The 15,510-nt window shown below is 37.1% G+C and overlaps 1 protein-coding gene across 3 annotated transcripts in view; it reads left to right on the top strand.

Annotated features, from left to right (window-relative positions):
* The window catches only part of LOC131684087 (dynein light chain 1, cytoplasmic), a 76,411-nt gene that overhangs the window by 7,476 nt on the left and 53,425 nt on the right, over nt 1-15,510 (top strand). For 2 of the 3 annotated variants that reach the window (XM_058966643.1, XM_058966642.1), the window contains exon 2: nt 1,944-2,083. In XM_058966643.1, coding sequence (XP_058822626.1) covers nt 2,028-2,083 — 56 coding nt within the window. In that variant the 5' untranslated portion in view covers nt 1,944-2,027. Of the gene's footprint in view, nt 1-1,943; nt 2,084-8,816; nt 9,162-15,510 lie in introns of those variants that run through there. The other variant, XM_058966644.1, reaches the window with a different exon arrangement.

Here is a 15,510-nt window from a genome sequence, read left to right as displayed (position 1 = left end):
TTATCACGATTGAATTTATGCAAAATAGTTGGTGGAAAAGCAATTGACCGGGCTGAATGGTAAAGTGGCTCTGGTTTTTTCACCACGCAGTTGTGTTGCGTGTCCCAGCACAGTGTGGTAGTGCTACAAAAAGATCACCGCCACTTTTTCAAAAGCACCATTCCTCCCGGTCAATTGTTTTTCCACCAACTGTTTTGCATAATTTGAATCATGATAATCTAATAAATCGACTGATTTTTGTCTTTTAGAGTTAAATAAATGCTTTATATAGATAAACCGGTGATAAATTTTAACGCATTTTTCCAACACATACTATCAAGCGTTGAATTCGTGTAGACACTCACCCAAAGCTCTTTGAACCTTAATACCAATTTCGTCTAAAATAGAAAGGAACAATCCTGTTGCTTCAAGAAACATTGTTTTTTTACAAACACTCGTTTACGCAAGCTTCCTGGTTGGCGGTCTCCGCTGCAATGAATGTATCAGTTTTGAGCCCCAGGTACAGATTGCCTGGCAAACCAGATTTTCTAGGCGAATTCGTCGTCCATTACTACGCGTTTAATTTCGTCAGCATAGTGGTATACAGCTTCCTTGATCTACGTAAAGTTAAGTGTCTTTAAGGCAAATATTACCAGATAGTAATGTTTAATATAATTTCCCCGAAAAGGGTTCGAGGCTTGCGTATAAATGAATTCTCCCGAAAAAGACCAGCGGGTGGAATGGATGTCGAACAAGATTTGTCAAGAATCCGATTCTCGTTCAAAAATTCATACGCATTGAACTCCATTGGGCAATGTCCGATCTTCTTTCGGATCAAAGATAAGTACTCTAAATCTTTCGAAAAAAAATGCAGCCGTTACAGATACCTCGAATGTTTGGCCAGTTTTTGACAAGGTTTGTCTGCGTGTTCGTACCGCGCGCCATGTTTTGTACTAAATACAAGAAAACGATCCCCTTGTGGGGACAGCTTTTACTGCTTTTAAAATATAGGAACATGAAATTCTTTGTAAAGGCTATCATTTTTTTGAGACGCCAGCTCGAGGAAGCGCTGGTATAAATCTGTAGAAAACAGCTCCTGGTCTTGGAAATTTAATATGAAAGAAGGAACCGAGAACGTTATGATTTTGGGGACTTCTCTCGGCACTGAGGAAACTTCAATATTCACGGTACGGGATGGAGTTTTTTCACGATGAGGAACGATCTAATTTTCTTCGCGATCTTTTCTACAACATTAAGGAGGTGGCCAATTTTCGAGCAATAATTTATGATTTATCTTCACTTATTTTATAAAACGGATCAAGATTTCAGCGCCGCTCTAAGGTTGGTCACCCTCATACTACGAGACTGAGCTTTCTGCATACGAAAATAAGGAAGATAATTTGATAGTATACAACTTTGTCGAAGACTGCAAATCAATACAACTTTGTTAGGAGGTGTTATTTTACTATAAGTGATATCTGTTTCAGTATTAGTTGGGTTTAGCTGTATATTTGGAAGAATCTTACTGCATAATCTGAATCTTGAGTTTTATTATATAATATAAATCTTGTTTTAGTAATAAAATGGTTCCATAGCTCCAAATTTGTTTGCAGACGGCCCCAACACAAACTTTTCAACCGAAAATGGTTAAAATGATGTGTTCTATAAAGTTGTAGAACAGGCATTTTTGATATTTTTTCTAAACATCTATAGAAAGGTAATAAAAGGACGAATGAACATCTTAACAGATATTCACTCTGTAAACCTTTTATCAGCTAAGCTAAAAATGACATAAATGGCCTCTATCGATGCATGTGGAAAAATGAGCAATTTTTGTCTAAACTAAAGAACTCTACTTTGAAAACATTTCTCAGTTGGTTTAGTTATTCATTGAATTTAATATATGTATGTGCGATAAACCGAGAGTGGTATGTTTATTTATATATCTTTTTACTTATTTTCAGTTAACATTGGAATGGTCTTCCGTCACATCAGTGTTCGTCATTGCTTTTTTCATCATTATTCATTCGATAGAAAAATATGACTTAATGAGCAATACTGTCAAGGCAACCTTTTCCGAGCACATCAAAATCAAAATACGTTGGTAAGTGACCAATTTAAAATATAAATAGGAATCTTTAGTGGTATACAGAAATTACATTTTTGAGATGAGGGACTTGGTTTTAAATTTATTTATTAGACACGATTTCTCGCATGGTGTTGGGAAGTACAGTATTCCCCAAGTAACTACAGAAAATTTAATTTTTTTTATTTAAAACTTTAAAAATTCGCAAAATATTTTAAATGCCGTCAATATGTACTTCAAATAGTTCAAGTACTTCCCCAAAAAATTAATTACATTAAGTATTCTAATAAGTACAACAGAACTAATTCTAAATACTTTCATTAATGAAAGTATTTAGAACTAGTAATTATACATTTAAAATACGTAGGTATGTTCAATAAGACGCACTCAATACCGCTAGTGCCATTAGTACTAAATTTATATCGCAAAAATACAGAACATATATTTAGCCATTAAATAATACTTCGTGATTAGTTGAGTTGTTCAGTATCTCAAGTAATTATGAAACATTGAATGGTTCTAGATATGCTCGATATTCGCACACAGAGCATATTCTATACGTTTCATAGGTCTAACGAAAACGAAATGGCGTGCCAGTGTAATGTTAGTTCAGTAGTACCTTAATCAATCAATAATGGTGATATAGAGTAACAAGTGAATCGAATCACCATGTTTGAAATCAGTTCTTTATCGACAATGCAATAGAGAAGCGCTCAAACAATTAAACTTTCGCTAGCGTACCCCAACATTCCCCTTTGTTTCCATTGTACGCACGTAGAGGAGAGATGGTAACGGTGGAACAGCATAAACTATGAAACATTCGCAATAAAATGATCGGTCTTCTTGGGCAGTACTACTGATTGGATGTTTTGCAATACACCACCTTGAGTAATGGTCACTTGTTTGTTCAACTTTTTGTTGTTACGAAAAACCAGCTGCTGAAGACATGGGATAATTACAGCTACTAAGTAAACGGCACTCCGACGCGTTCAGCACAATTTGCTTGTGTATCGATCAACGAAGGGGAGGAGTTACGAAGAATACATATTGAGGACAACACAAAAAAGGACGAGCTTACATTGTGCTGCTGTCAGGTATAAAAACTTAGTATGCTGCTGCTCAATATCAGTTTGTTTGTATCGTCTTACCATATACGTCGATCTAATGCTGATTTCGGTTTTAGAACAGAGTTGCTCCAGGTTTGCTATAATAATTACAAAATCCATACAAAAGTGACAGCTCAGAGCGAACCTAGAGCAGCTCGATTCTAAAAGCGAAATCAGCATAAATATTTCCGAACATTGTAAAAGGATACAAGAAGAAGTGGCCGTCCGTTTGCAGCTGTCAGAAAAGTTCGCCAAGCACGCCGTCTCAGATGGCACAAACACACCAGCTCCAAGTAAATTCCGACCACTGCCCAAACAAAAGACTTTTTTCAGGGCCATTAATTTATCAACAAAGAATCGAATTGAAATTTTGTTATTACAAGCATAAGAAGGAGGCTTGCCAAAAGCGTTAGATGGTAAGTGAGTCACTTGTGAACAATATCGTCGCTTTCACCACAGAGAACAGACATATAAGCTAGAACAAACTTTCCCGAAAAACCTGTGTAAACATTTAAATGAAAATACGTTGAAAATCACCATCGCATACAGGTTTGCATGCGTGAGTTACCATTGTATCCAAGTTTGCATACAAGTTCCGTATGGCGATTGCTGGCCGATCGAAGCGCCGACCAGTGGCAAGTTGTTACTTACTGTTGTCATTTCAAAGCGACACTTTAATTTCTTACACAAGTTGAAAACTTTACTTGTATGTCAGTTATCAGTGCTTTCACGTAGAATGGCACAAAATAAAAGGTTATCATTTGCGTGATTTGTTGACAGTTTCGTGTAATCATTCCATTTACAAAAAGATTCATTAAATGCTCTTTTTAGGGTTACCATATGAGGATAAATATGTTTTTAGATTTCGATGTACATGTATCGATATTTAGGTATTTTCATTAGAAATAACGAAATAACTGCTTTTAATACAACCTATCAAAAGATAGTTAAAATTGTAGCATTTGTATAACCAGTCTAAAGTTTATTCTACTTCACTCCGGTTATGTCTCTGACATTACTCACCCATCTTTTTTTCATCAGGAAGGTATAAACACAGATAACAGATGTTTAGGCTCGATTTGAATCGTGTGTAAATACCCGCTACTCAAATTCCAAATAAATCAGACGTCTGAAACTCGTTTGGCAAACGTTTGTAGATGGCGCAGTGATGAATAAAATGCAGTTAGAGTACAGCTGTCAAACACGTGTAGCAAACAGTTTCGCAGATGGCAATAGTGAAACACGGATTTCCAACGTTTATCAATTTGAAAGTTTTGAAGAAATTTTGTTCTAGCCTAAAAGTCTGTTATCTGTGGTATAAATTACCTTAAGGCTCGAATTACTCACCCACTACGAATGATTGGTTTCAAAATCATCCAACGAAGGACGTGCGTTGGACGACATCCAAATAACTGTTCAACAGACGTCCATCATTGGACCCGTGTTGAACGATTTTGGAACATTTTTTTGGGTTTATCGGGCTGTTTGGTCAAGTTGGTTGTTTTAAGTGGGTGATTTCTAAAACTACCATTTATTGGCAGGCCCCTTAACAATAAATGTAAACATGGTTGGACCTATTTTACGGCGTTCTGTTCTACACAGAATTATTTTAAATTTATATAAAGAATACTATGTCCTGCATTAACACTCCAATAATCTAGTGACTTTAAAGCTTCGATATTGTTCCTTTTAATTACTTGGTTGGTTATTCGTACTTTCTGTGAAGCAGTTACTATGTGATTCAGCATCAGATTTTGCGTTATATTTGATTATAGTAAATGTGTTATTAGTAACTTCTGCGTAGAGATTTCAGAGGTGTGATGTTAGATTAAATAACTGGCAAGCAAGAATCTGATTTTGAATTGTGCATAGCGTGATTTGGGTAATGTAGGGTAAGAAAGAATACGCTGGTCAACTCCCACCTTCACCACATAAAGACTATGCCATGGAAAACGTTATTATAAATATCAGGCATGACGGATCCAGTTTTTCATATTGCGTATTAAACTTTGTAACTTATCTATGAGAAGTACATGGTGATACATTGTGTGTTTAGCCGTACATCGATGTAATCTTTCAATGTTCACGGATTGTATCGCTGGTGTTTCCCACTCAACCATATGTGTTAAACTGCTATACAAAATGAAACTGTTGAACGATATCAGTTCTGAGTTTAAAAGCTTCAGTAAGCTTAAACGCAATTTTCACTTTAAGTAAATGTTACACACCACCTTGGATAATTTGATGTTAAATAAATATTTTATTTTATTGCATAAATTCATAAAGCTCAAGTTGCGAACTACAACAATATATATGTTCAACCCTTAACCCATTATTGCCCAACCTACTATATATAGTAGATGCTAAGAATAACTCCTATTACTTAAGGAATAACGCAGAACAGGCATTATCAATGAGTTAATATTGTTCATATACTCTTACAGAATACGTTTAGAGAAGTTAAAGTCAAAAAAAAAGTTGTGTGTATTCCCTCCGACCGGTTGTTTGTTAGCTGAGCTGCTTTCGCTTTTTCGTGGAAAATAGTCGCGCGATCGATTTCCATATCGTATTTTGCTGCCATTCGCTTTTATCAGTTATAGTGCACTGTTTTCGGATCGTACATTTTACATCGCTGGTGATATTATAGATAAAAAGCTGATTTTTCGCCCGATTAAACGAACTATCCGTTTGTTCTATCATTCGGTGCTACCGCTTCTATACAGTCGAAAACAAAAGAACGTTATTCTTCATCATACCAGCTGTATTGAACAAGAGAAAGTCGTGCTGATTGAAGATGTTTTGCTGCGAATGTGCCTTGCCTATCATGCTTGGAGGGGTAACCATTTCTTGTGATGGATTTTGTCAGGATATTTATCATGCAGAATGTGCTGTGCTGACTACTGCAGAAGTCACCTGCTGCAACAGGTACAAGAATATCTGGTGGATGTGTACCCCGTGTACGACGATCATGGACGGCGTTCGCAAGATGCAGGCTTTTCGAGATAAACGCGATGCTACTTCATTTACCCCTGCTCATGCGGCTACTGTTGCTGTCGATGTAAATACTGAGACAAACAAATACAGGACTGATATAATCAAAGAAGTGTCGAACATGAAAAACGAAATCGCTGCAATTCGTGAATCAATTGCCGAAATGGCTGGATCTCGTTTTTCTTTGGCGGAAACAAGTTCACCTCTAGCTCAATCAATCCCGCAAATGTCGTCCACTCGATTGAAACAAGGGTGTAGGGTTGCTGGTTCTTTGGAGTCAAGTAATTCTACAAATCTTTGTTGGCTATTCTTTACGCGTGTCAAGAACACAGTGAGCGAGAAAGATATTGCTACTCTGGTCGCAGAATCACTCGGAACTAATGCTGCAGTTGTGAAGAAGCTCGTACCTGAATGGAAGGACGAGTCATTAATGCCGTTCATTTCATTCAAAGTAGGAATTGACGCAAGGCTAAGAAAAATAGCACTATCTCCATCAACATGGCCATTAGGACTCTGTTTCCGACAATTTCACGAAAAGTTTGACATTTGGGAGCCCCAACAGCGCTGAATTTGAATTTAAATTTTGTTTGGAATACTGTATTGTTACCTTTGCATGTTGCACGATTGTCTGTGTTTTTATATATTGTTACTGTACATGTTAAATAATTTTAAGTAACAGTCTGTATGGCAGAATTAGCCAAAGACGAAGGAATAAAAAAATAAAGTGGTTAAACCGGTGTTTATGTTTTGTTTTTATTTAATTTTCCCTTAAGGGGTTACACATTTTTGTCATGATGAAAAAAATCGAATTTTTGTAAATTAGATATTCTCAAACTACATACGCTGAGGAAAATTTTCTCAAAATTTCTTTAGGATCGGAATACTAAAACTTGAGTTACAGCGATACATAGACCGCTATCCATTGACCACTCGTAGGCGGTGCGTAGTGTTTGATACGCTAGACCGTTGACTCGCTGCAGCGACAGTAAAACTCGATTATCTCGGAATTGTATTTTGTCGAAAAGTTCATTCGCGGCGACCACGATATCTCAGGAATTAATTAATCGATCAATCTGAAATTTTCACTGGTTGTTCCTTATTATATCAGCTACTCTTAGTAGGAAATTAATTTCACTGGAATGGCCACATCATTTTTTCCAATCGGAAAACTCAATTTGTGCTGCGTGTGAAAAATAAGTTGGGCAATAATGGGTTAAAACTTCAGAACAATTTTTATTGATTTTCTACGAAAATCTAAAAACGTCCTTGTTTGACACTACCGGTCTTACTTGACAAATTTTTAAGCCACATGGGTTACCACTTTCGACAATTATTCCAGCAAAAGGTTGGAGATCAAGAAGATTGAGTGTATGGAGTAGCCTCTAATAAAATAATTTTTATTCATTCTTTTACGTACCAAAAATGAAAAAAGTTCGTCTGCGTATCTGTAACATCAGCCGCATCGGAAAAGTCCTAAGCAGCGGATAATTTTATGATGCAATTGGGGGTTGATCACGACAAAATTTGAAGTCCACCAACACTGTATTCGGACGGAGCAGCCCTTTCGGGAGGGGTTCGAAATTTCGATTCTAATATGAACATTTTACAATACGTAATACGTAAAACTCTCATTTAACAAAAATCAGTATTGGAGGTCAAAGTTAGTTTGAAAAGATTTTGAGTTGAAACTAATATAAAATTCAAACTAATTCAAAATTTTCCAACAAGTTGAAAATTTTCGGGAGGAGTCCGGACTCCCAGGACCCTCCCCATGGAACCGCCACTGTCCTCATTACATTACGCTAAGAAATAAAATCAACGGTTCCTTTGTTTGTCAGACAATGCACGCTTTTATCATTTAGTAAGTTAATTTGTTAGCTATGGTTTGGGTAGAAGTAGAAATCAGGTGGGTGTGGTTTATTTTAATTTTATAAACTTTAAATTATTTATAAAATTTTAGTATAAGATTTATTTTAGTTATAAATTAAAAACGCAAATGTAGTTTAAATCAATTTTCTCCTTAGTGGAAGAAAATAGGCTTAATCCTCTTTTCTCCACTAAGGAGAAATATAGCGTAGTGAAGAAACTAACGATTTGTCTAAAATTTCCCCTCACAATGTAACCGACAAAATACTCATAGAGCCTAAAAAAATACTCATAGTTCTAAACCTGTTCCAAATAGTGCTGGACAAGCTTTGCGGTTGATCCGTTTTAGTTGGATGTAAAATATAATAGAATATAGAGGATATCAGCGTTGCGAATATCCTGACAAAGCTGCTTGCAAATTTAATAATACCACCGAGTATTATTAAATTTCATCATTGAGATATCTGACGTTTAAAATACGCACACTGAAATCGCGCATTTTTATACTACCGCCCTCCCCTCAGGCCCAGTAGCGGTTTGTTTGCCACCCAATTCGTCGTGTAAAAGTTTTGTTTTCCTCCCAATTTAAACGTCAAAGTAGCTCACTTGCGAATACACGAGGTCTGCTTTTCCAGGTTATCCCACCGCTACATGCAACCGTACAATATGTTGCGCGACATCTCGCTTTCGACTTTTGTGCTGTTTCGATTTCGATCTACCTATGCCAGCTATTCGGCTCACAGCGATGGATTCCACTATTTTCACACGCGACATTCGGCTGCTAGAAACCGCCTGGCAGAAACGGCCTGCATAGCAAACACATCACAGCGAAAAGGATCAAAAGTGCTAAAGTTGGTGAGTTGAACAGCAGCATCGATTGACAAACGGTAGTAGAATTTTTGATTCCACAATTTCGTGCAATCCTGGCAGGCGACGGATAGTGAAATACAAAATTTAGCTTTGCGTTTCGCTCGAAAATATAGAAAGTGTTACGTGAATCGCGAATTTCGGAAAACCGGGTCAAAGACACGGATTAGTTCGGTCGGTCGGAAGTGATTAAAAAACGAGTGTGATCCTGTGAATTTAGTGGAATTCATCGCGGTAAAAACGGAATAAAGCTATATTTTTAGCAGGTAAGCGCAAACAGTTGGTGTTGCTGAGTTTTTGTTATCGGTTAATTTTTCATGCAAAAGTAGCAGATTATGTTCATCGAAATGAGAACGCGATATTCGAATTTGCTAGAAATCTGCTGCAACATGAATTGCGGCGGGAAGCAGCTCGTGACAATTCAGTTGATCGATTCAATTCTGATTAGAATCGTAAAGGTGAACAGGGATTTGCAGCCTGCTAGCCCCGCTAACCCGTCTACTAATACATTCAAGGTCATTCCCGGCATAAAATTGGCGTTCTCACGTTATGCCCCGCGCTGCTTGCCTGTCTTTTTAAGCATGCAATGCTGCCAGCAGCTACCATATTTCGAGCTCTCGAAGTGGTGATTCAGCGTTTTTTCTAAAAGGGCGATACACGCAGTGACAATCGACAAAATTGTTTAGCTTTTTTCAAGACAATCGCCCAAACATATCTTTATAATATTAATGTTAGCTTAACAATATACATGTTCTTTTGATGGAAACTGGAAGACATTTTATGGCAAATTAAGGTGACGAATGCTTCATTAAATGAATTTTCTTCGATGATTTCGGTAAAATGATATCATTCTTCGTTCACGCTACGAGTTAGAACGTGTTTTAAGGCAATCTAAATGTTTTTCTTGTTGCTAATTTAGTTAAGGAATTTGCGTTTCGACTTCGTTTCACCAGAATTCGACACTAACTTAGTGACAAAAGTAAGCCACGCTCAAAAAAGCTAAGCATGTTTAAACCAAAAATTTGTGTAATTGTATTTAATAAAACTACAAATTACAAATACCAAATTCAATCATTTATTATTTATTGCTTCAACCAACAAACTTTTTAGTCTGAAAATTAAAACTATACTTTGAGATTCACTAAAAATATTTTTAATTCCAGTTAAAAATTATTGATAATGGAAGCGGTCCTCGACCAATAAATTAATTTATTGAATTATATCCTTATTTCTATTGAAACTACTCCTCTTATTGGTATTGCCATATATTGAAAATATATACCTTAGTATAGCGCATAAAACATAGATAGAACAAAATGAGTTTTCAAGAGCTTTTGCAAGACATTCCAATGAGAAGCCCAATGAAATGTCACCAAATCGTCCAGTAATGGAGTTTTTTAAACGATCTGTTGATCATCGTCCAAAATTTATCCAATTAAGGACCTTTATTGAACGATTTTGAAACATCGATTATTTAGGTAGGAACAGTTGAAGTATTGAAATATTTTACGCAATGCTTTTTGCATAAAATGTCTTAAATATTTAATTACACAACATTTTCATATAAATTTTACAACTATTCTGTCCATTAAAGCATAACAGTCCCATATAATTTTTTGGCAAAATTGAGTTCCCCTAAAAATATCAATGCACAGTTAAAACTAACCGTGTTGTTTGGAAAATATTACGAATAAAACACTAGTTTGTTAATAGTCAATAAAAAACCTAAATCGTTTTTCTCGGTTTGCTGTTTTTTATTATTGGACTGTATTAATTAGTAGGTAGTATTCATTAGGAACGTTTTCAATAGGGCATAAGCACTTTGAGAACCTCTTTTTGTATACTTTTTAAGTTCTCTTCCGGTAATAGCTTGTTGCTTTAATATTTACTCCTTGACTCTTTGCATAATATATTAGACAAGGACATGTACTGGAAAGATTTATAGTGAAACCGTAAGGAAAAATAAATTATACTTCAGTTTTTTAGATATACAGGGGGCATGTTGGAATCTGTCTTTCTGTATGCGTTACCCTGGTGCACAAATCTCCGAATAACATGGGGAATGTGCCAATCGAGCCAATATATGCTGATTCCTGAAACTCTGGTGCTTGTCTCATAGGCCATTCATCATAACAATTGAAATATTTAAATCTTGATGCTGATAATACTTAAACGACGTTAGTGAAAACGAAAATAGAGTGAAGTTCTCTAGAAACAGGAAACATTCTTCTAATTTCGAAATCACGGCTATATGATTGACGTCCTAAGTCCAAATTATAGGTGGTGCTATAATATTTGCCATCTATATTATAATAAAACAAACAAACTACCGATTTACATTGATATTTGTAACCTTGACTACCTTGGGGTTTGCTTTGGACAGTGCTGGTAGTGCCTACTTCCCCTTAATTTTTATGACGCTCGACCTAAATATGCTTCTTATCAGGGCAAGCAAATCGCTGCGCACTGCCAAGAACTGACCCCATTAACTGGTGTTTCCGGCGCCAAAATCCGGGTTGAAGCTATCGATCTAGTCGAAAGACAAGAGGCAAGTTCCAGACTGACTGTAATTGACCTGGAACATGCAATACTAATTTAGCTTTGGTTGTGTTCTGGTCTGGTTTAGTAGTACAACTACACTTTAGTTTGTAGTACAACTACAACAACCGATGCCTTTGAGAATAAGAACGAAAGTTGTGGGTGAATGGTTTTTACAAGTGATTTTTTCGTTTCATTTTCTCCTGCTCAACTTTTGATGGATAACCTTTCGCGCCCGCACGATGTTTCAGTTCGATATAACCGAGGACTAGTCCATTAGTAATTTACAACGTGTTTTTTTTTATATAAAATCGTGCAGATGATTGGAAGTATTAGTTAATTAGCGAAACTTTGGCTGAATTGAATGATGATTTATTGTCATTCGCGGTTTTATGAAATTTATTCAAATATCTGAACATTGATGCTATAATAGTAAAAGTAATTTAGAGTTATTATTTATGAGAAATTTCAATCTCACATTCACATTCTAAAAATTATTTACATAAAAATCGATTCCATAACAATTTGCGCATATGACTTAGGTGTGTGCATAAATAATTTGTACAATTGGTACAAAAAACGCATGTGTGTGTTTAATACCTTTAACAGTTCTTCTTCATATGAGTTTTAAGCGCCTGGAGCAGATAGAATTTGCTGTGGGATTTTTTTCGGTGTGCGTTTGAAATCGCTACGGATACCTAGTCTAAAGGTCGTAACTTGCGAACGCAAACAACCAATCTTAAACCAAAAATCATCGTTTACATTTATTTATCACATATGACGGGCCGATCTTATTGGTTGTCTGTCCCGTGATATCTAGGTCATTGAAGTCTTTCCGTTGCCCGAACTTTCCGACCACTTTGGTCAACGCCGATACCGCTGTTCATCGAATGAGATAATATCGGCTGCGATCTTCATTCTGTGGTTCTGCTCCGTTCTTCCGGGGTCAAGAATCCTAAGCTCATTTTGTCTCCTATTTCCTTTGTAATGGCTTGCTCTTTACATGGAAAATTTTCCTTCGTGACGAGCTCTGATTCGTGTAAAACATACCAATATCATCGTTTCAGCAATCACTGGTATATGTGAAAGACTAAACGCAAGAACGGCTTGTTTCGATATATAATTGAAAAAGGAGAACCATTGAACACTCTTTATGTACCATAGTACAATACTACTTTATTTGTCTTCTGGTATGGATTCCTTCCGAGAGCTATTTGGTATACATATTCAAAGAACTGCTCTTGTTTGATCAAAAATCAACCCTTATGTTGGATCAACAGTTTCCTTACGAACTTATTTGACATGCACATTCAAGAAGCTGCTCATGTTTGAAAAAAGGAATCAACCCCTAAGTATGAGTAAACTGGCCAACGAGTGAATCACAAGTTTACTTGGGATAGCTATGTGGTATATAGATTTCAAGAACTTATTTGAAGAAAAGAATTATCCCTTATTTATTATAAATCCCTTATTTATTTTGATTGCCAGTTTGCTTGCGAGAGCTATTTTTCATACAGATTCAAAGAATTGTTCATGTTTGAAAGAAGAATCAACCCTTATGTTTGAGTAAACCGGGCAAACGTGTGGATCAGTCGTTTGCTTGCAAACTTAATTGACATGCAGACTCAAAGGACTGCTCTTGCTTGAAAGAAGGAATCAACCCCCAAATTTGTGTAAACTCGGCAAACGAGTGGATCTTAAGTTTACATGAAAGGCTATTTGGTATACAAATTCAACGAACTGCTCATGTTTGAAAGAAAGAATCAACCCTTATGTTTCTGGAAAACGGTTGTTGATGTTGATGCAGTAAACGAATGTTATTCAGAAGACAACGAAGCCGGTGGTGTGGACTTTGCTGTCAGCTGACAAACGCTTGTGGCCTTCATGATAACACAAACCTGGTCACAAACGCGAACATGTAATTGCTCTCATCCACACATACTTGCGCCCGCGATCTTGCCAACATTAAAGCACTACGTTAATTAAGTAAATGTTTTATCACTTATAAATTAACAAACGCTGTCTCAAGCAGCCGGAAGTTTTTGCCCTAGATACCAGCAGCCTAGCCTTCAGTTGGACCAGTAAAAAAATGACGCTCATATACACTAGACAATACGTTCATGATCAGGAACTCGAGTGAAATGGAAGAACTCACTCTCCTCTAGCATCTGAACCGTGCACTAAAAATTAAGTATCAGATTTATGGTCCGCGCAATCATCTAAAAGCACGCGAATATTCGAATGGACATACGGTTATAAAATCGAATTCATACACGCGACAAACACGTTAACATACAAATGCTTGAGCCTTTCCCAATCTCGTAAACAAAATCTCGGTGATAAGGTGAACGTCTCAGCACAGCACATTTTCCAGCGCGGTCTCAAACGTGAATCAGCAAACTTCCGCACTCGCACGATAATTAATCAGTTACTACCGGAAGTTTCCTACCTTGCTACTAGCGGTCTAAACCCATGCCTTCAATAGGACCAATTAGAAAAAGACAGCTCATATCCACCGGACAACACGTTCCATGGCGGCATGACCAGTAACTCCAGTGGTATGGGATAACTCACTACCTGTCAAAATGTGAACCGTACACCGAAAACTAAATGGCCTGCGTTAAGCCAAACCGAACTGAGTGCCATAATTTTTTTCTTGCATTTTTCAGGTTAAAATGCATTTTTAGATAACTTACCATCAACGTAGCAAGTTATTGAACACTTATTTTCTTTTATTTACTATTTGTGTTCCCAAAAAGATGTGGGTGTTGCTAGCGCTATGTTTGATGCGATAGCATTTTTAGAGCATGTATCTTAAAATGGTGGTTGGTTCTCTTTGGCTTAACACAGGCCAAATATCAGAATGACGGGGTGGGTGACCTTTCAAGAACACACTCGAATATGTGAATGGCCACGCAGCGAATTGAGACTATACACGCGAAGTCATATATGTACACACAAACACATGCGACAAGCACGTTTACATACGAATGCTTAAGCACTTCGCGATCATCCATGCACATCTACGCCCGCGATCGCGCAAACTTGGCAACACCCCGGTAAAATGGGGAACGTTTTAGTACTTACGAAGTTGCAAACGCGAATTCAACGTCCGTGTTCGCGCGATCATGAATCGGTCACGTCTGGAAATCTTTACCCTCCGTTCAGGCAACTTGTGTCCATACATTCAGTTGGACAGATCAAAAAATGACGCTCACATCCACTAGACAACACGTTCAATGCCGACATGACCGGGAACTCTAGTGATATGGAAGAACCTACTTTTTTCTACAATCTGAACCGTACACCGAAAATTCAGTATCAGATCCACGGTTCGCGCGCGATAATCCAGGAAAACACACGAATATGCGAAAGGACACGGTCATAAAATCAAATCTTCACACGCGAAGTTACACACACGCTCGCATACGCGACATACAAATATGCGATCGAACACGTTAACGTACAAATGCTCGAGCGCTTCACGATGATACACGCGTTCGCATTTAGATCACATTTATAATCACGGCCCGCTTTAATTGGCCTTCAGTTGTTGACGTTTCCCAAATCTTCTGCAATTGTAGTGAGTGATTCTAACGGGGCGCCCTTCTGAGAACCTTGCTCTATAGCTCCAGAAGGACAACTCTCGTAAAAAAGATATTCGTAAGTTATTTTCGGCCTACCGTGATATGCTATTTTTAATTACCATAGGATTTTTTACTTGGAGTACCCTGCCCTTTGGCTCAGTAAGGGGAATGGGCGCGTTGTGCCAGATTGGTCGAGGCACAATTCGATTGTAAGTCGGTGAATGCCTGACGCGCAAAAGTGCCTGAGCCGATGGCAATCACTGTCAAGGATCAATCGAAGACTTTGAAATGGAAACATGTACCTCATTAAAAGCAGTTTAGTTTACATTGTCATAATTTGCCAACTGCTTCGGGTAAATAAACTATAATATAATATAATTAAAAGTAATTAATATTCAAATGTGTATGTATCACAAAATATGAATAACCATGTTCCTGTTTCATGTCCGTGGAACCATACTGAGTAACCAAAATAACTTTTTTTATCCAT

Source organism: Topomyia yanbarensis, chromosome 2, assembly GCF_030247195.1.
Source record: "Topomyia yanbarensis strain Yona2022 chromosome 2, ASM3024719v1, whole genome shotgun sequence".
Lineage (NCBI taxonomy): Eukaryota > Metazoa > Arthropoda > Insecta > Diptera > Culicidae > Topomyia > Topomyia yanbarensis.
This window is presented reverse-complemented; position numbering and strand designations above follow the sequence as displayed.